The sequence below is a fragment of the Aythya ferina genome (assembly GCF_964211825.1).
Source record: "Aythya ferina genome assembly, chromosome: 1".
NCBI lineage: Eukaryota > Metazoa > Chordata > Aves > Anseriformes > Anatidae > Aythya > Aythya ferina.
The window spans coordinates 132,684,125-132,706,520 of record NC_140296.1 but is presented as its reverse complement, the minus strand read 5'-3'; the positions used below and the strand labels follow the sequence as shown (position 1 = coordinate 132,706,520).

Below are 22,396 nucleotides of genomic sequence, written 5' to 3'. Positions count from 1 at the left end.
AGGCTGATTGGCCTGTAGTTACCCAGAGCCTCCCCATTGCCCTTCTTGATGTTTGCCTTTTCCTGTCATCAGGAACCTAACTCATGACTATCAAAGATTATAGACAGTGACCTCACTAAAACATATATTACTTTATAATCTTCAGATGTATCCCTTCTGGTCATGTAAACCTATGTAAGTTTGTTTTGGTTTGCATCATATCTCAGTTCCTAAAACTTGTTTTAGATTTTAGATGAAATTTACCCAAGCTGCCAAAGTAAATAATAAAAATTCCAAGATTTGCCTGATTTTCAGTAATGCCTTTGAAATCACGTTACGTTCTTTTGATTGTAGAGGTAAAATGCAACTACAAAAAGTGGAGGCAGTTTTTGAATGGCTTTATGAAATAATCAACCATTTCCAAAAAACAGATTTGAATAGAGGCTTACATTTTGAGTGTTTATCTTTTACATATTTCATAAAAAAGATGAAATTTAGTTTTGTAGAAATGTTCCCAAACCATGATAAATGTGTTTTGAGTTTCAGGCATTTAATAGTATTCAACACCAAATAAGTCTTGTCTGATGATGTCAGCTTATTTTAAAGGAAGTGACCAGTCCCTGTGGCCACTGTAGTTTAAAAAGATGCAGAACTAGAACCTGGAGAACTCATCTTTCACTGCTAAATCCTTAGACACTGGAGTGATTAAAGGACTGAATACTGTAACTTCACCTCGTAACTTAGTAAACACTTCTGATCCAGTGCTGAAGGACTTGACAGCTCAAGCATGTACTTTTTATTAGGATATTTAGTTTAATAGGGTGCTTAGAAACAGCACATATCCCATAGTGCAATGAACTATCGCTGAATCAATAAATATTTTAATTTAGTAAAAATGTAGATATTTTTTAAATCATGTTGGTAATGATTTTGGTTACTTCTTTTTTACCAATCTGGGGAGCAGTTACATGAGAGACTGTTACAGAATTAGGATCTTACAGTGGAAAAACACAATATAAGCTGTCCCACAGTGCCTTGTATAAGTAGATGTCCTCTTCTTTAGATCTCCGTTTCTGTCTGAGTTTTCTGGTAGGAATTTGATAAGAATATAAGCAGGGCTGTAAGTGAGGATATAAGTAGGATTTTAAACTCTAGTGAAGTCTAGTTATGAATGATGAGCTTTATCATAATTCAGAAGGAACTGAAGTATCAGTTACCCAACACTACTTTGTCTTACAGTGATTTTCTGCTCCTGCATCAGAACAAAAAAAAAAAAAAAAAAAAAAAAAAAAAAATCAGAAACATACCAAAATAATCTGAAAATAAAAAGAATTAAAAAAAAAAAAAAGGGAGCATTAAATAAGGTGAGATTACCTTTCACCGAGACAAAAACTGTGGAAAATAGCCTGTAGGATCAATATGATCATGAAGACTTGATCCAAATTTTGAACATTTCTTCTTTCCCTTCCATATAAGTATAGCATCTCCAGCATGATAGCTTGGAAATAAGTCATTTGTTTCTGCTCTTTATTTGAGACCTAAAATTTTATTTGCATTTCAAATATATACTAAAGTTTGACAGTGGTGAGAAGAATGGGTTGAAATAATTTCTAACAGAAACACCAGTGATGACATGCTTCAGTTTATGTTGTATATAGGCCTCAGCAATTATATTTGATGTAGCTTGTTAATACCTCTTTCCCACATTCTGCTATTCATATTAGCTTTCTTTTACCATTTTTTTCTCATGACCTTAAGTTTAAGGAATTTCATCAGTACATCTCCCTGATTATCCATAATGTTAGAGGTACTGTCAGATGTCCTCTCACTCACTTGGGTGTTCATTCTGTTAGAGTTTGTCATGTATTAAAGTCAGAGTCACCAGGAAAGTTGAAGGGTATTTATCCTTTTTGGTTTGTTTTACTAAATCTCTGTGAAAATAAGAAAAGCTGGCTTGATTCCCTCTATTTATACATAGAAATAACTCTTGTTCACTGAATGACCCTTATCCTATAGATCCAGTCATCTGTGCCATGGGAAAAAAAAATTGTTGTGTCTATTCATTTTCACTGGATGTCATCCAGAAAGCAGAAATATTACTGCTTATGTTCATATCTTGGTGATGAACTGCAATAAAGGACTCTTCATATGCCAAAGTTAATCTGCTAACATAAGATTTACTGCTCTTTGCAATGCCATGCCAAACATACATCTTCAACACTTTTTGCTATTTTTTGATCTTAACTCCTTACTTTTGGCAAGTCATCCTATCATTAACTCGTACCCAAGTTAAAAAAATAAAAATAAAATTAAATGACCTGAAACCTTTTCCCTTCTCTGAAACATAAAATAATTTGATATGTTGCTGTACGAGGACACACACGTTCACATACAAATGGAATGACAGCATTGTAATTTACCAAGGAATTCCATAGAGTAGAATCAGCATCTAAGATTCCCAGGATAGTATATGAAAATCAGAATTTAAGCAGTTAGGTTCGTGTTCTGCAAGTCTTACATAAATGTTCTGTACTCATACAAAATGGCCTTTTAATTTTGTTGGATTAGACAGGTAAGCAAGAACTCTGCCTGAAAATAAAGAGTTGCAGGTTCATCTCCATTTTTAGGAAGTTTTTACTAAAAAAGTCAATCCTTTTGTTAGCTGTACTTGCTAGTAGCTTAATGCAAATTCGTTCGTATACTTATTGCTTTTTCTATATGATGTTATTATGTAGCACACATGATATATCTAGTACAGCATAGGTAAATGTATATGGACAGCAAAGCTTTGTCCCATGCTGTTAATGCATGTGTGCCCGTACCACTTGCTTTCAGTTTGTTCATAGGTGCCAGCAACTTATTCCAAAACTGATGTAGAGGTCTGTATCAGTTCAAAACAATAAATAAACAGATGTATTTTTTTCTTACTTTGAAGCAGTGAAGTCCTTCCAAAGGACCAGCCTAAGTTCACACTGAAGGCATTAGCAGAAGCTACTTTAAAATAAAAATCCTATAGTACCAGTTGGTTTAAAAGTAAAGCATTTTCTGTTCTGTGTAAATAATTTTTGATCAACATACTGTTCTAAGGCAATTCTCCATTAGCATATCCAATAGCATATTTTCAGATTCTGTCTACAGCGAACAGTTGTGACACAGACTGTGAATATTCAGCAATAAGAGTCTGTAAATCTGAGTAAGTAATGACAAAGCCTCTTCAGGGAAAGCCAAAATGAGGTGAGCTGAGTAGAATAATGGCAATCTTGGGAGGAGCAGGGAGGCTATTTTAATTTAATCAAAGCCAGAGCAACTGAAAAAGATACTATTAAAAGGACTTGGTCTCTGAAGTAGATACTTTTCAGATAAATGCACAGTTCAAACTGACATGCTAAATTGGCATCCTCGCATCCACTCTATTCTCTAGATCAAAGCAAAGTTAATCATTTCACTTGCCTTTTATCTATTTTATGGATGTGTGTGTATGCATGTGTATGTATGTGTAAGGTGGGCGCATGTGCACACACAAGTAACAGAAAATAACAGCATTAAGAAAGGGGTTTTTGCTTTTTTTGTAATGAAGTTGAAGATTATTTTTTTTTATGTAGTGGTACTTAATAGTCGTTGCCCGCTGTTGTAAAAGCTAAGAAGCACTGCAACTTTCTTTCGCCTGTGTTTGCCCAGCCACCCTTCTACATACTACAAGCACTGGGAAATTTCAATGACACAGCTTGGAATGGGTTCAGTGACCTCAATTATGCCCTCCCACCCACTCCAAACTCCTTTCAAATTGCAAAAAGCTTTAAGTGGACAAAACCCAGATGCCTTTTGCTTGTAGTTCAGTAAGAACAGATTGGGCATGTAGATTCTTGTCAAAGTGATATATGTAGTTCATTTTCCATTAACTCTTTCTTAACTAAGGATTTTATATTCTCGGTTTCAAGTCTAGCACTCTGCTTTGCTTTCTACTGCTTTTTAAAGTTCATTATGCCTGCAACATAGTTTTAAAATAATGAACCTTAAAAAGCCTTGGCTAGACATTGACTGATATGAAACAGACTGACTGTTTGGTTCTGCTTTTAAAGGCAATCGCTTTTTTTCTTTTTAAACTTGTTTCATATGTAATAACCCATCCTATTGTCTAAGACAGTTCAAAAGCACTAACTAAATATAATAAATAAAAACACTAGTTTTGTGGGAGAAAGAAATCATGACTTGTGGAAATGATTTACCCGTCAAAACAAGTATGTGGACCCTGATGACCTTGAGAGCTTGATTAAATTGTCTTGCTTAAACTTAGATTGCTTTCATAATGTTATAAAATTGTCCCAAAGAGTTGGTGCCTGTCCCCTCCCCCAGAACATTTCATTACACTCCCTTTCTCCCCCCTCCTCTCTGTCTCTTTCTTTTTCATTCTGCAGAAACATGTGCTGTCAATAATGGAGGCTGTGATCGCACTTGCAAGGATACCGCGACAGGGGTACGATGCAGTTGCCCAGTTGGATTTACGCTGCAGCCTGATGGGAAAACGTGCAAAGGTCAGCTTCTGTTTGCTTTGCAATGCATCATTTGCCTTCAACAGTTCCAGTACAAGATGTAAATATTCAGATATTTAATCAATACTTTTAAGTTAAGGCTATTACTCTCAAAGTGATTGCAATTGAGTTCATTAGCTTTCAGCATCTCCAATTTTGTTGTATTTACTTATTTCAATCATTTTTCTCTCTATTTATTAGAGTGTTTTATTACTGCAAAGAAATGAGATTGCACTGTTTTCAGCTGACCAGAGATTTAGAGGAACAACTCTGAGCTTCAAAAACATACAGTTTCAAAGGATAGTCTGATACCCTTGTAAAAAAATCAGTCATGTAATGCTGTCTGAATTTGTCTATTCAAAATTTAGTTTAAAAATTCAGCCCATACTTTGTCACCTGCAGATAATTGTTTATCACCAAATGAGGCTGAGCAAAAGCTCCACAACACAACCAAATAATTGTCCATTTCTGCTCCTTCAAAACATTAAAAGGAGTTAGTTATAAAGGAAAACCAAAGCAACATTTATTAGATCTAAACCTTGCAGCTAATGCTCAGCTTTTACTGTTTCAAAGACATCATAAGAACCTTGGCATTTTATCCTTCATGCTGAGGATACGGGGAGGGAGAACAGCAAAGAGCATCTGATACCACTGTCAGCATCTGTTCTCAGTTAAGGAGACAGGGACAGTTCTCAAATACCCCTGCAGAATGACACTTGATGGTACTGTGCACGTAAGTAGTTTTGCATACATGCTTGCAGGACTGGATCCTCCATCAACTATTTTCCCTTGTCTAGAAGGACATTGCATATATTGTCATCACAGAGAATACTTTTTGCCACTCAGTGACTTAGCATAAACTGACCTAACTTGCTAAGAAACTACTGGGACTTTTTTTCTTCAAAGTAACCAGAAATGTCAGAATATCTCCAGTTCAGGCCTTGATGTTACTTAAAATAGTAAAACCCACAAAAAATAAACAGAAAATGTGTGGTTTTCTCTTGCTCCAGGCTGAAAACTCCCAGTGCTTGGGCATGATTCTATTAGTATTTATAGAAATAACAGTCCATTTGCTTATTTATTTGAAAATAAAACATTTAAACTGCCATTGCACACAATTTTAATATTTTAAAATATATTTAATTATATATTAATATTAATTATTTATATATTTTATTTTTTATATTTATATATATATTTTATATATATATATATATTTAATAGTTAAGAGTGAGCACACATTAAAACACATTAAAATTGTTTTAGTTCAAGCCACATAAAAATAAATCTTCATTTTTACAGGCAGACTAACTAAGCCATATCTGAGCAGTAGCAGCGATTCCACCGAGTGCCTAAAAAAAATGCTGTATGTTACAGCATTTTAATGCTGTAACATACACCTAGGATGATCATAATGTTTATTATTGAAACTACATCATGAAAAAAAAAAAAAAGATGAATTCTAAATTTAGAAGTCTGACTATAGAGCTAACACAAAACAATATTTATATAATAATCAAATCTATAATTAGTGCTACAGACAAAATGAAATGTTCAGCTGATCCTCAAACCAAATACCATAGCTTTAAGCTCTTTCACGTTTGTCTTCGTTCTCCCTTTTTATAAGAAAATATGAGAAACAGAATCTGTATTTTTATGATGTTGCAGATACATTTTTACTTAAAATAAATAGCAAATTGAAATTCCCTCATATGGTTGAACAAACCAACGAGGTCATTTCTTTTTAACATTTATTGACATTTTGGGAAATGCTTGTCATCATAAAATAGTAAAATGTATGTTTTTCATTTAATTTAACTGAAATTAATAATATTTTTGTAATGTATTACACTGTGAGATTTCTGTGCTAGATTCTACTTCCCTGAAGCCCAAGTAACTTCCCATTTAAATCTGTGAAGAATCATGCTCTTAAAATGACCAATGAAGCTGCTTCTGTAGATTATGCAGACAACCGTTAGTCAGGACTGCTCCACGAGATTTACATCTTCTGAGTGCAATAGTGAGCATTCTGGCAGAGTAAAATTGACGCCTTCTCTGCTTCTCCGGCTTATAGGAAGAGCCCAGAAAAGGCTGGAGTGGGAAAGTTCAGTGTTCACACATTTTTTCATGTGAATTTTGTAGGAAACAAAAGAGTGATCTTCTCAAGTTTTTGATTTTGATATTTTTTTCTTTTTGTTCCGCTTGATTTGACTGCACTACTCTTTCTTGTATATACAGTTCATAGTTCCATCTCTCTGTAACAACCATATCTGTGTGGTAAGAGTAATGGACTACCTATTGAGTGCCCATTAAAGCATCTTCAGGTATCATAGAGTTATCACATCCTGTCTTTCATGCACAGAGTTTCAAAGCCTATCAAGTGTGGCAGCATCTCCAAGGGAGGTGTTTCATAGAAAGAAAGGTCATATTTTTAAATATGGGAGAAAGATTATCTATTAAAGGAAAACAAGAGAGGCAAGACATGTAAGAAAAGGTGAGAGAAATTGGAGGGATAATTAATGTATTCAGCAAAAAATGCAATTGGGGGTTGATCAAAATGATTAACATGTTTAGGTTGAATTTAGCAAATAATGTCTACCACAAATAATGTTTTTATTGGGAAGTCTATGATTTTTTAGTCCATTTTGGCATCTCCCTTCCTATGGCATTTAACGTAGTACAGCTACTATTTGAAATTATGTATTTGCTGAGATTGAAGAGGCTTAAATAAGACTCAGAGAAACATCTGAACTGTTGAGTACTCCAAGGGCATTATGCAATTTACTAATCTGTAGTTTTAACTCACTAGTAGGTGATTGCCTCAATAGGCAATTGTGTTTTTACGATACTGGTATTTTATGGAAATCTGTTGCCTGTTTTTTTTTGTTTTTTTTTTTTTTGAATCAGAGATTCAGATATATTAAAGAACATTTTTGTTTTTACATTCATGAAATAAATATGCGTATTTTGAAAATAACAAAAATTCTTAGTTGACTCATGTAATGGGAAAAAGAGTTTGCTGTTCAAAATGTACACAGTTTTTGTTTGTTTGTTTGTTTCTGTTTAGTAGTTTGGAAGTTCATTAACAGTTTAGTGTAGAAAAAATACAAGTTTTCATGAAAAAAAAAAAAAAATCCCAGGAAAGAGTTAGTAATTCTTTAAACATAACTAATTGTTCCACACTTTCTTTGCTTATACCATAATTCAAATTCTATAGTTTTTTCATAAAAGCTGGGATTCAAACCACAGAGTACAAAATTGAGTTGGGACTGAAGCGCTGGTATTTCTCCTGGCTCTTTCCCAATATAGCAGAGAATGGAGGCTGCGGGAAAGCAAGTTCCAAGTATTGCAAGGGACCTATCTTCAGTGGCTTTGTGCATCAACCCTTTGTGCATCACAGGCCCAGTGGGAAATGGGAGTTTAGTGGACCTCAGAGAATCAGGCTCCCTTAGTTAATGCAGAGTGCAGTCTGGTCTATATCAAATGTCAATAAAATAGATGAAAGATCATTGTGAATAAAGTCTTACCATGGTGTATGTACAGGTAGCAGCATAGCCAATAGGAGTACTGCTGTAGAGGAAGATTATTTTGGTTTCTGGGAGCTGAACAGGGGAGCTTGCAAAATCTTTTTTTATCTCTGATTCTTTCTCCCTTACACATTGCTACTTATGTGATCTCATGTTGAAATATGAGCAAAAGTGCTGTCTGTGATATAGGTAGAGGAACCTTCAGTTACATGAATGGTGACTGGGACACAGATTCATTAACATTTTACTATTCTTTATTTAGTTTCAAACCCAAGCATTTTCTCAGCTGGGTTGGTGCAGAATAGAAAATGATCCTTTTTTCCCTTCAGCTTTCTAATCAGGTGTTAGCCTTGTCTGTTAGTAAGCCAAACCATGCAGACCATTGACAACTAAGGAAAGAGGCATGTCCCAGACAGAAAGAATTCCATATCCACCTTCTTATTAATGTTATTTAATTTCTCCTGCCATCATAATTTGGTGATCCCAGCTTGATACTGAGTTGATTTTATGCCGTTGATTATTGTGCTATGCATGCCAAAACAGTGTGTAGTTCGTTTCCCTAGATGCCTACCAAGTCATGCCACAGAAGTCAGCTAACACAGACAGAAAGGGAGACACAAGATTAAAAGACATAGTGGCCCAAGATGCTTATTGCTCATTGCTTCCTATCCATTTTTTAATTTTGCCTGTCTTGTGTGTATCGGAGTTCTCCAGTTCCTTGCTCCCTCGCTTGTTGGTACCTGTGCACCTTTCCTGCTGAGTACCCATTTCATGTATTCAGCCATAATTTGCTCTCAGTGAGAAGACTCATCACTTCAACATTTTAATTATATTAAATAGAATCTATGTAGCTGATAAAGTGGGAGATTCATTTGAGAAAAACTTGTGGGGTTCAAGAGGACTGAAGTCAGACTAGTTTATTTTCTGAACTGTTTAAATCCAGCTGCCAAACTGTATTGAACAACAACAAAAAAAGGGGGGGTCAGGGAGTTGTTTTGTGGGCTCTAAGAAGCAATTAGGGCAAGGGAAAGGACCACAGGCTTCTGGCAAGGTGTAAAATGTAGAAGTGTGGCATCAGCCATCTCTGCCGCAGGGATATGACAAAGAAACTGTGCCCCCTGAGGCACTCCTGTGCCCCAGAGTAATGCAGCTTCTGAGCACTGTACACAAAGATACAGTCTGACTGTGCAGGGTGCAGTACTCTCCAAATTCCTAGACTCAAATGGCAGAGTGAATATAATTCTAAAGCAGGAGAATAAAAGCATAACTGTATTTCTAGATGTCTGGAACAAAAGCCACATCTTAAATATGGCTTTTCTGTAAAGTATCTAACTTTGCAGTGGCCCATAGATTTTTTTGCAATAGTAGCAAGATGTGCATTATTTTGATTAGCTAACTTGCTATTTTGCTTCACTTTCACAGTCAGGCTTGACAGTGGGGTTTTGGGGAGGTAGGTCATCAGCTGGGCCAAAATGTGCTTGATTTTAGTAGCACTGTGATGTTACATCAATAACTTTGCTAAATACAACAGTATTAATTTGTGCACACAAACAGAACTTTGCCAAGCCCAGGTGATCTTACAGATGTGTATTTAGAAGACAGAAAGGTCCATGCACATCTACATCTAAGGATGGGGCATTTTATTTACTGTTCTGCACTAAGTAAGCCCTTCTTAGCCCTCTGGCGTATTGTTTAACTAGAGCAGTGTTATGCTGGGGTTATGTGACTGGATGCTGTTTAGGCAAACATTTCTTCTTCCTGCTGTCTCATTGTCATGGTTACCCAGCAATGTGGTGTGCTCTCTACTTCTTTGAAACAGGCCCCCATCCTTTTGCATTCAGATGCAGCAGAGAAATGTGTCACTTACATGCTTAAATACTTAACTCTCCTGCAGTGGGAGCATCAGAAATGCCTTATCATTGACTGATTTATCCACTAACTCAACTCTGTAACCTTCCTTATCATTAAGCAATCTATAAGTGAAAACCAGGAGCATAATGACTACTGAACTATTTCAGTCAAACAACCTAATCAAAGTTTACTGAAATAGAAGATAAATTTTATATTGGCTTTATTAGATTGACATAGCAATTTCACAATTTTATCATTCTTAATTGCAGCCTATTATGTCAGGAGAATGCATTTTAAATTATTTTTTGATTAAAAAAAAAAAAGAAGAAAACCCAGAAGTTGATTAAATTTTGAAAATGAAATTGTTTCTGTCAGGAAAGGTTTTGTTATGGAATGAATTTCAATGAACTACATGTAGTCTATTTCAAGACTACATTGTGTTTTGTTAAATATGAACTGAAAGGTTTCATTAAATTAAATGTGTAAAATTAATGCTTGCATCAGTTTGGTACAAGAATCTGACTCAGATGTTGAAGGCTTTCCCCTCTTTTCACTCAGAACACACTAACACAAAGTGAAAAGCTCACAATGAACAGTTTAGCTGGCTAATTTGGCTTCATTTCCTGGCTATAAAATATCTGCGAACAGTTATGATTTCCTCCATCATTCCATTAGTCAAAATTACTTAAAATTTGTGGTTTGTTTTTTTTTTTTTCTCTAAATTGGATTAAATTGACAAAATTGCATCTTGTCAATCCCAATCAATTTATATGAAACTCAAAATTGTTTCCTCATTTTTTTAAAAGGAACACCAGAAAGAGTTGTAAGTTACTTGTATTGTTTACCGTTAGTGAAATGCAGTTGTTAGTTGGTTACATCAACTATTGGCTCACTTGAGTTATGATTCTATCTTTATTTGACTGTGATTGATTTGATAATCAGAGTAGTATATTTTTTCACAGATTGCTTAAATGGGGAACTTTCTGCAGTAGGAGTAATTATCTATGATGAACTAACATTTTGTTTTGTATATATGCCTGACTCAGCATTCTTTTTGCATGCCAGTAAAAGTTTGACAGTAAAATATATCTCTGTGCACGATAACCCATGTGAAATACATGCATCAATCAAATTTACAGCAAGCCAGATGTAACTAAAGTGGCATGTACAACCATACTTTTCACATCATGTAGGTGACTCAGTGCCCTTAGAATCAAGTCCATAGGTTTGGAGCAGGTCTTCTGAACTAAAATTTGTCTCACCTAAGAGACATCTGCAAGATAGGCACAAATAAATACATATGATTTTTTTTGATTTGTTTGGGCATTGTTCTAGTTTTCTTTCTTAATACAAAAATACAAAAAGCTTTCCTTGGGTTTGATTCCCACAGAAAATTCATAGACTTCTGTTTAAATGAGACCATCCTTTTAATAAAGCTATACATAACTTTTTCATAAATGCATAAGCAGCATTAGAGAAGACAGCACTAAAACAGCATGCTGAAAACTACCCCTGAGTTTTCTGCTGGGTTGTATAACTTCAATTTAAAGGTGCACAGCCACATAATTTAGTTACTTACCTTCTGAATAGCTTCAAGCAATGTAAATTCACAAAGGACCTAAACTTTCACCTGCAAAATTCTATAGTGCCTGAATTTCTGCCAGTGTCTGAGGTGCATACTAAGTCAAATTCCAGTTACCCTAAGCTCAAATCTGAATTACAATGGAAAATTGATCTTCCTTTCTTGGTTTACTTGCTCTGGCAGGCATTCCCATGCTTAGTAAGTCAGAAAGCTTGTGAAAGGTTGTTTTCTGCTCATCTATGACTGGAACAGTTACTTGGAGGGAGATAGCATGGCAATCTGCCTTTCACTGCAGGAAATGTAGGATTTGAACAACAGTCTCATATGCATTTGCAAGCACACTAGCTGCAGGTTTGATAAGTATGAAGGAACTTCCACTTCCTCTTCAGAGGGAAGAAGGGAAAAAATATATATATATATATTGATAATAGTAAACCAAGAAGATGACTCATACCCATTAATGTCTACAAGGAACCATTGTCACTTCAATTCAGCATGAAGTGGGTAGGAATCTGTGCGTAACCTTTCTCTCTGCTGTCTCTGTAATATTTCCTACTGATTTTGCCTTTAGTAGTCACGTTATAGCTACATGAACATATTGAGCCAAGGTGGTTAAACACCTAATCCCAGATTAAGAATTACATTGGATTCACTAAAATACTATGCTGCATAGCTGTTCTTGTCCTCCCTGTTACATACATTCAAGTATGTTAGCATTTTAAATTAAAATGATTTTGAATGGTCTCCCGAAGAGTTGAAACTTCTAGAGGTTACCTATAGAAGCAAAACTGTTCATAGCTGCCTGGACTACTACTACTTGAGATTGGCATACATACTTTCTGTGCGTCCCCCATTAGCACTGTTCTTTAGTGTGATATCGGTCCGCAGATAGTCCGCACAACGAAAAGACTACTGGTGTTAGTGTCAATAGATGGATTAGCACCCAGAGCAGGTCCTGAGACATAAAAAAACAGCTTTTTTCCAGCTCACCTTTCTCTAGCAGCATGATGGTGAATCAGGTTTTTTCACACATCTGTTTAGCTTCTTCCCCATTGGACACATACTGCTTTTGCAAAACATAAGTATTTGAGCCATTAGCCATGATGGGCTATTAGCATTTTCCAGTGATCCCTCTTGAAAAAGAGGAAAAAGCATATATACAAATGGCATGAAAGAATAAACTGAAATGAAGTAAGCTGCTGGCAGTCATCATCTCCATTGCAGTCAGAGTGGTGTGGCACCAGCAAATATCTGCATAAATGTCAACCACAAGATTACAGCAGCAGTGAGTTTTTTAAACAGGATCTCTGGCAAAGCCAGAAAGGGCAGAGAGCTGTTTGTTTTATTACCTTTTCTTCATTTCCCTTGATAATAGCAGAACCTGAAATGGCCTATACTTCAGCGGTGCTTCTTTAAGATAACTTACATAGTTAATAGAGCAGTTGTACTCATGATTTTAGTATTAGTTTATACCATTGCTACTTGATGCCAGCCTAATTTGGTGTATAGCACATTAAATTTTGCTAACGTTCTGCTGATATGTTGCCTTATGTTCATAGTTTGGTTTGGAAGTAGTATATAGAAAATGGTCCTTTTGCCTTACTCAGTCAAGGTACAGTGATGACTAGTGAGAGCAGGTTCTCATTTAAGCTAATAAATAGCTTTTCTTGCTGCACATACATAAAGCTATCTGGGTTGGATTGCTGTATTCCAGAGCAATCATATGCATGTTCCTCAAAGCCTGTGAATAGTTAACTAAGGGAAAGACAAAATTTTGCAAATGGAAACAGATTGAGATACAGTGAGTGTTTGGACCCTCTGAAGAGGCTGACCTGAGCAAATGAAGCCATGGTTTCTTGGAGTGGCTAGTGAAAAAAAAGGTTTTTAGGTGATCAGCTAGATAAAATTCAGTTGTTTTAGGGGAAGATTCTCAGACATTTCAGCAAGCTGGATCTTTGTGGGATTTCAAGTCGAGAACCTCAAAAAAAAAAAAAAAAGTAATCAAAAATTACTAGTTCATTTTTAAAACAGAGGTTGTTATTCTCAGGTCTTTGTATAGATTACACCTTCTGCCATTCTTCCTTTGATCCCCAAGGCCCATTTTGTTCCTGACATGGATACCAAGCTAGAACCTCTGTCCTTTCTTCTGTGCATCAGCTCTCAGTGAGCACTGACTTTGATTTTACACCTCATGCCTTTTACTTCTCTCAGGAATCACGCAATTTCCCATTTTTTTAGAATATGGTCAGAATTTGTGACCCTGAGGTAAAAGAAGTGTATCAGCTTTGGTCATTCCTAATGGGATTAGAAGTCTTACATTTTATATATATATATATATATATAAGTCTTACATTATATATATATATATATATATAAAAAATATATGTAGTCTTACATTATATATATATATATATATTATATATATATATATAATATAATATAATATAATATAATATAATATAATATAATATAATATAATATAATAATTTTATATATATATATAATGTAAGACTACATATATTATATATATATATAGCTAAGGTACCTCCTTAAAAATTTGTGCATTGGGAGATAACATGGAACAGCTGGCATGCTCTGAACTCTGTTCCTATTGCAATAACATGCTCATAAGTGCATGCAAATAGCCTAATCCCAGCCTATAGGATATCCACCTTACTTGCCTTGAAAATCCATCTGAATTGGGTTAGCTATTCCACTTCCCTTCAGAGTCTGACCAGTGAGTCTTGAGAAAGAGACTGTTCTTAATCTCAACAATAGAAGCAAAATATAAGGAAAGAGTAGATGTTATTACAGTGGTGCAAACAGGCCCATGTTCTCCCTTCACACGTGGTAGTTGATGCAGCATAAAATTCTAGTCCCTCTTTGGTTTCCTTCTACCTGCTGTGTCACTCTCTAAGAAGAACTTCCTACTCCACAGAAATCAAACATCCTGGATTTTTATCAACACCAGGCCCTATCCTGTTTGTAAAAGCCAGTCTGCAAGCTGAGTATGTGTTGTCTATTAACAGCCCTTAAGTTTTTACTTCAGTAACTTCAGTTTACTTCAGTGGTTTATTTTGAGTCCTTCTTTCTCCGTGATAGCTTTCTCCCTGCTTCTCAACAACTTAAACCTAGAGTAAACTTCTGAATAGTCAAATCATGATCTAGTTTTCATAATTCATTATATAGCAACACTACTTCCATCAGAGCCCTTACATGATTCTGCTTTCAAGCTATAGCAACTTACCCTCCCAGTGTTTGTAAGGAGAAATAAGTTCATGTTCAAATATAAATGCCATTTAAGTTTGCTTCTCCATACATGTAAGTAAAAAGCTATCAGAAAACAGAAGAGGTCAGATATGATCACACTCCACTACAACCATGAATCAAAACAAAAAAATAACTTTGGCCTCTCCATGCTGAACACAATGGAATGAGAAAGAGCTGAAGTTGAATATATAACAATGAATTTATTTACTGTTGAAGCAAACCCAAGGTCTCACCAACTTTGTAGTTTGCAGGAGTTGAAAGGGTTTGAAATCAAATACAAATCTTGTGGTTAAGGCCCATCTTTTATTCTAAAAACAAGAAAAAAAAATCAAATGCAAAAACCTCTTATGTATTTGCATACATAAACTGTATGATGCAGAGGGGTGAATGGTCAGAGGAACATACTTGCCTTGTGTGAGAAGTCAGCACCTAAATAAATTCATGAACATGAGAATGACATGAAGAAAGATAGTAATGGAAATGAAGGTTCTCCAGTAACTAGACTTGTGCTTTTATGAGGAACAAAAATAGTCATCTTCTGTATAGCTCTATGTTGCACAAATTAAATGTGCAATTAAACGTACAATTAAAACTGGCTGAATTTTCTATAGAATGTCTTCAGGCAAACAAGTTCTGACAATTTTACAATGCTTCTGCATAGTTAAAGGACAAGGTCACATGTCATTTTCAGGAAGCAAGCAGATAGCTTCTTGGTAAAGGCAGCATGGACTGTGTGAATCTCAAACTGTTTTTTTGATATATAGAAATGGACAGATTTTCTGGATAGATGTTGCAGCAACAGCAAAGGATCTACCTGCCTTTCCCCTTTCCTAATCCACTGCTTCTGTCAAAACCCTTATTAAGAAAATAGAGGTGTTTGTGCCGAAGAGGCAACCAAAGGCAGCTAATTGGTGATTTAGGAGTGTGAAAAAATGGATGCAGCTACTTAACTGAAGAAAAGAGTAAAGAAAAAGCAACATTAAACTAGAGGAAAATTAAGATTTTTGTCATGAAAACAGCAGTCATGTTGAGTGTTTGAATACTGGTGAGAATTTCTGAGAATGCATGCTTTGTGACATCTTTGGGAAAGGAGAGAAGACCATGTCAGAGTGCAATCCAGTAAATGTTTCTACACAGGATTCCTTGAAATACGAACCAACTGTATACATGGGCTATACTGCAGAGATAACGGGTGGACTTGTAGTTGGTGAAGGAAGAAGAAGCAAAGGAAATTTTCAATATTTGTTACATAGAGGAGACAAAAGGAAGATTATAGACAAAATGGAATACTAAACAAGAGAGGCAGTTTTGAAATTATTTTTGTTGTTTTGGTAGGACTTGAACAAGCTGCAAGATAATCTGTGAGAAAACTCATAAAGCTCAGAATTCAGAGAGGGAAAACTGGTGGAAGAACAGTGGTCAAGTTCAGTTTATCAGAGAAGCTGCTTGTTTTAGAAAAGATAGCCATGACGAGAAAATCAGACTAGAGCACAATCTCACAAGGTAGCTACAAAAACATTTTCAAGATATCTACCGAAATGTGGATTAAAGAAGCAAACATGAAAGCCTGACTGCAATAGCCTTATTGCTGAGGCCGCACTCATTTTATGTGATTATACCAATGTTAACCAGTCTCAAGACAAAGAACAAATAGGATCAACCTAATGTGAGGAAAATGGTAACAACATCTGGCAGGCAGCTGCAGCTTCTCAGTGAAGAGCTCTATGTCATGCCCAAAGAAGGGGCTGTAGTCATCTGGCCCAGCACTGCTGCTGTGGAAACAACTGTTTCAAGACTGAAAAGACTGAGAGGTGACTGGATTCTGCTTTTTTCCCCACTTTTTTAAAGAAAACAAAGATTTGACTGTCATTGCATTGTCATTGTAAAGGCTAATCTGGCATGTGATTGGATGATAGACCATCTGACCAAGAGACAGAGGGAGGCACAGAGAAAGGAGAAAGGTGGGCAGAGGTGGTGATGAGACCATAATGTGGTAGAGAAGAAGACATTGGAGAGAGAAAGAGATGCTTGTCACCAAGAGGAAATGTGCAGCATTTTGCACGGAGAAAGCATAGAAAATATTTGGAGATAGATGGCTGCAAGTGATAAGAAGCCTAGAGAAGGAAGGAATCAGAAAAGTGAGGACTGGACATTGACTGATGGGTATATATTTTGAGAGAGCAGCAGAACAATTAATTTTAGATTAATTTTAGACATAATCTGATCCAGATTTTCTAAGAGGGAAGTGACATTCCAGGTCACAGTGAGGAAAAATGAAGTGATAAACCCATGGGATTTAAAAAATGAGGGGAAATTAAAATTTTAAATACCAACACAGGTAAAAGAAGAAAACAGGATGGCAGGCAATTAAAAAAAAAAAAAAAAGAATTGGTGGAGAACAGAATCTAAGAAATAGAACCATGAGTAACATCTGCCTTCTGACTGTTGCTGTAACTTTATCTAATCCAGACTTTGTGAAACTTCCACTGCTCCTTCACTTTCTGGGGGGTTGCCTTTTTTTAGGTTTAAGACATTCAATTCATTTGTCTGGTGTAGACTCGTTCATGACAGACAAATTTAATATAACAGATTATCTTCCATTAAAAAATTGCAGACAGGTCAGCTGCCATGTAACTCATTCAGTTTCATTCCTTCACAAGGTTTCCATCTATCCTCACAAAATAAATTCATGTGTACTAACTTAGGGTTTTTTCATGAGTAGGCAATATCCCTGTTCCCTGGAAACTTGCAGTTGTTATTTGTCTTTGTGAACCTCCCCTTTGAAAATGCCAAATCATTCAAATTAATGCTTGGGAGGGTCATATTTTGCATTTCAGTTGTTGAAAAGACCTTAAATTTATTCAATAATATAAAAGTCCCTGAGGAAGAGCAACCACAGTTTATTATGTAAAAATGTACTGTGCTTTCTGTAATTTGGGAGTTGACTGCTCACATAATCATAGCTACCAACATTCAAAACTTACAGTACTTTTTTTCATTCTTTTTTTTTTTTTTTTTTTTTTCATCATAAATTACAGCTTGTTTTTTATATGGCCAGATCCTGCTCTCAGTAAAGTATTTGTCTTCCGTGGTACAGAACCGATCCTTGGTTGGGTGAAGAAATGTCTTCCAAAAGTTTTGGAGGGTTAATGTTTGGTCACCAGCCAATTTTCTTTGATTCATTATCAGCAATAAGGGATTTGAGTTATCATGGGTTAATAGTATTCAGCTGTCTTTTTCAGCAACAGTACCTTTATCATAGTAAAGCCAACACAATTTCAATGGGATTTTAGGGAGCTCCGCATCAGTATCTTCAACTGTCCTTATCCAATACCAATTTATTTTTTTAATTGTATTTAATTAAATCAAACATAAGTACAGCAATTTTTAGGTGTCAGTTGAGATTCTTGAAAATAAACATGCATCTTCCTGAGCAAGCAACAATTCCAAGGAGAAAAATGAAAATAACTAACAGTTAAGGTAAATTGAGTTAATATGCTAAGTCCGGAGATTCTTTTATCTTTGTCCAGTAGTGCCCAGCTTTCTCACCAGCCCCTGTGCTCTTCATTGAGACTGCATGGAGAAATTAAATACTGTTAGAGCAAGGCACTGTTTTTTAGTGAGACAGAGTACAGAGAAGTTGCCCAAGTGTGTTAGCTCAGACAGTTTTGTATTTTCTACTTCTTTTTTTTTTTTTTTAAATATACTTTAGGAGACACTGAATTAACTCCTTTACTGTAGTCATTGATTGTAACCTTCAGCAACTTGTATAGTTCTTTTCTGTCTCAGCTCTTCCTGCATATAGAAGATAAGAATTAAATATAGAATTATTATGGTATAGTGGCTATATGAATAATAAAAGTAGAAAAGTAGTCAGCCCTATATATTTGCACAATTCTGTACCACTGTTTTAAACGCAGCCTCCAATTCTACATATAAACTGTCGTTATTGCCATCTGAGTTTCACAGAGTCTAATGTACTTAACTTTCCAGATGCTTTGTAACAGAGAGACATTATTTGTTGTCCCCAGGTACAGTCAGGAATCCTAATTGTATACGTATCCCTCTCCAGTGTATTATAGAAAACACTTTGATTAATAAAATCTTACAGAAGGAGGAACGCTAACTATATTTTCTGTGATCTCTATTGCTTTTGTGTGTTGTTTTTTTTTTTTTTTCTTTTTTTTTTCTTTTTTTGGTAGTTTTTGCATTTACCTCCACCTAGATTTTATTAACTGGAGTTCCCTTATCTCTTTATTTCTCCGGTCCCTTTCACATTCTGGCATCACAGTCTTAAGACAGCTTGCACTGTTTGGGTTGGTAGCATTGCACTAACATGTTTTTAAGTTTAAAAAAGAATTCAGCGTTCAGCAAAATTTTAGATGGAAATCCTTTCTTTTCATATTAGATTTAGTAAATCCCTTCCCTTTCACAAATGAAAAATCAGGGTCTAAACTGTTCTGACAGCATTTCTAAGTTTTTTGCTCTCAAGGCTTTTTGTATTTTATAAATCTAATTAACTGTAATAAGAAAATAATAGGATATAATGTTTGTTTTACAAGGTGATTGATCTCTTGGCAGCCTAGCAGACTCTTTTATTGATTGGTTGGTGGATAATGCCAGAGTGGATATGTCCTGGAGGAGAATAGCTGACACCTAAATCCATATGTGACAGATTACCATCTGTGTTGGAAGACAAGTTTCTTCATGAAATCGCAAAGATAACAGGTGAAAATAGAAAAAGTGACATGAGAGAAATGTGTTGAAACCTGCCCCAACCCTTCCATGCTCTATAAGCATTTACACAAAGTTCTCTATTTTGTGGGCAGTCTGTTTTCAGGATGAGGGAGATCAAATTTTAATTACACTCATTCCTGTTTGCCCGGTCTAGTTTTAGTTCTGTTAATTAGGAAAATTCCTTGCCTCACAACCTAGCCATAAAGCTAATTATACAGATAACCTTCATTTGCTACCTAGTGGAACTTCAGTTCAGTAATGATTATCATACATTACAGTTAATTAGCACTGCGGTAGGGAAAATGAGGATGTCACTGAAGTGCAGAACTCAAATTAGAAGTGCTGTAATATATGCTTTATTTCATTTTATAGCTAAATGATGCAGGAAAGTCACACACTACCCTACCTGCCTCAGTTTCACATTTGTTAAGGGAGAAATAATTAAATTTATCTCTGCTGCAGAAGCGTTATGTAGCTTTAATGTAATAAAGCTGTTAAGATTCTGTGCTTTGAAAGCCTCAAATAGAAAATACTGCATAAATAGAATTATTCCTCCCTGAAACATGCAAAGCATGTTAGAGGCAATGAGCTATGTTTGGAGAGCACAGTCACAGGTAGAGTGGTGGAGCAGCACATGTACTTCTTAAAGTGGAGTACACCTGTACAGTTCTGCACATATTCACAAAATCTTCCAGAACAAATCACTCAAAAGCCTAGCCCACAAAGGAAATACAACTGTAATTTAACTACTTTTTTTTTTTTTACTGTAAACTACTTTGATTCAAAATGCTTTCTTCCGTTAAATTAATCCATTTTAAAGCATTGGTCCTGAAAATATCGTGATAATTACCAATACCCTGTTACACAAATGGAGTAAAGTAGAGAGGTGTTACAACTTGCCAAAACTGCTAGATAAACCCATTGTAAAACTAGAACTAGGACTTCTAACTCTCTGCAATCTACCAGACAGCATTTAGATTTAGGCTTTCTTCCAGTAGCACTGAATCCAGTATGTCTGAGGATATGGAATGTCTTTAATAAAATATCCCTGGCATACATACAATAGGAAATGTTACTTAGTACATTGCAAGTGTAGCCTAATAGGTTATGTTTATGTTAATTCCAAATTTCTTAATATATTTCATGTTACATTGAGAGGGGAAAAAAAAAGAGAGGAAAATATTTAAATAATTGCAATCTGAGCATTGGTGGTAATGTAGAGCAGCATGTGCTTTGTGCAAGCTTACACTGTTTGACACGCTGTCTAAACAAGATCACAGAATCACAGAATTGTCTAGGTTGGAAGAGACCTCAAGATCATCGAGTCCAACCTCTGACCTAACACTAACAAGTCCTCCACTAAACCGTATCGCTAAGTTCAACATCTAAACGTCTTTTAAAGACCTCCAGGGATAGTGACTCCACCACTTCCCTGGGCAGCCCATTCCAATGCCTAATAACCCTCTCAGTAAAGCAGTTCTTCCTAATATCCAACCTAAAACACCCCTGGTGCAAATTTAGCCCGTTCCCCCTCGTCCTGTCACCAGGCACATTGGAGAACAGACCAACCTCCACCTCGCTACAGCCTCCTTTAATGTTGCGCCTCCTTTAATAAAGAGCGATAAGGTCTTCTCTGAGCCTCCTTTTCTCCAGGCTGAACAAGCCCAGCTCCCTGAGCCGCTCCTCGTAGGACTTGTTCTCCAGACCCCTCACCAGCTTCGTTGCCCTTTTCTGGACTCGCTCGAGCACCTCCATGTCCTACTTGTAGCGAGGGGCCCAAAACTGAACACAGTACTCGAGGTGCGGCCTCACCAGAGCTGAGTACAGGGGGACAATCACTTCCCTAGCCCTGCTGGCCACACTGCTTCTTATGCAAGCCAGGATGCTGTTGGCCTTCTTGGCCACCTGAGCACAATGCTGGCTCATATTCAACCGACTATCCACCATCACTCCCAGGTCCTTCTCTGCCTGGCATCTTTCCAACCACTCATCTCCCAGCTTGTAGCTCTGCTTGGGGTTGTTGTGCCCCAGGTGCAGGACCCAGCACTTGGCCTTGTTGAACCTCATACAGTTGACCTCAGCCCATCAGTCCAGCCTATCCAGATCCTCCTGCAGAGATAGCCTGTTGGGTTGTGCATGGGGATAGGATTCAAGTGTGGGAGAGTAAATTTGTTTTTCTGTGCTTCTATTTCCCCATCTCTGACAAGGTTAAAGAGTTTTGTGGCCTGTTTTATAAAGTACTCTGTGGTCTGCATGCATCACGAAACTAATACCTGTGTCAACAAGACAACAATAGTTATAATGGTTAGGGAATAGTAGTGATTTTTAGAAGCATGAGAAAAAGAAAGAAAGAAAAGCAAAGGAAAATATGTGTAAGATATTGGAAATATGTGTAAAGTAAAATATGTGTAAGATCTTGGAGTATATTATTTTCCTGAAGCTAGGTAGCATTTTTATACTGCAAAGGATTAGGCTGACACAATCAGTTCAAATATTTGTCCAGCCATTGAAAGGAGAAGTCTAACTTCTGCCTGTGATGAGGCTTTGGAAACCTCCATATCCATCATTGTTCAAGAGCTAAGTGAAGATTGCATATTGATTACCCTTTCCATTGCATTTAAGCAGCTTATGTGGAAAGCTAAATTCTAAGCTGCTTAAAATCCCTACTTTTTAATTTGTTCTCTGTCTTGTGTGCAGCAAGGCAAACCTTTGCAAGTTTATATGCATATACACACATACCCTGATCAAAACTAGCTCCTTCTAAACACGAATCACAATGAGCAGAGCTTAAAAAGGTACAAGTGGAACAGGAACAATCTTTCCCATTATTCTTCACAATGAAATGAAAACAAAAATAACAGAATGTCAGTTACCTCTAATCAAATTGTGGCTATGCGAGTAAATTCTGTGGTTTTTCATTG

The 22,396-nt window shown here is 36.1% G+C and overlaps 1 protein-coding gene across 11 annotated transcripts in view; it reads left to right on the top strand.

Moving 5' to 3' along the window:
• The window catches only part of SCUBE1 (signal peptide, CUB domain and EGF like domain containing 1), a 277,291-nt gene that overhangs the window by 198,711 nt on the left and 56,184 nt on the right, over window positions 1–22,396 (top strand). For all 11 annotated transcript variants that reach the window (XM_084505749.1, XM_084505757.1, XM_084505748.1 and 8 more), the window contains one exon: window positions 4,395–4,511. In XM_084505749.1, coding sequence (XP_084361875.1) covers window positions 4,395–4,511 — 117 coding nt within the window. The remainder of the gene's footprint in view (window positions 1–4,394; window positions 4,512–22,396) is intronic.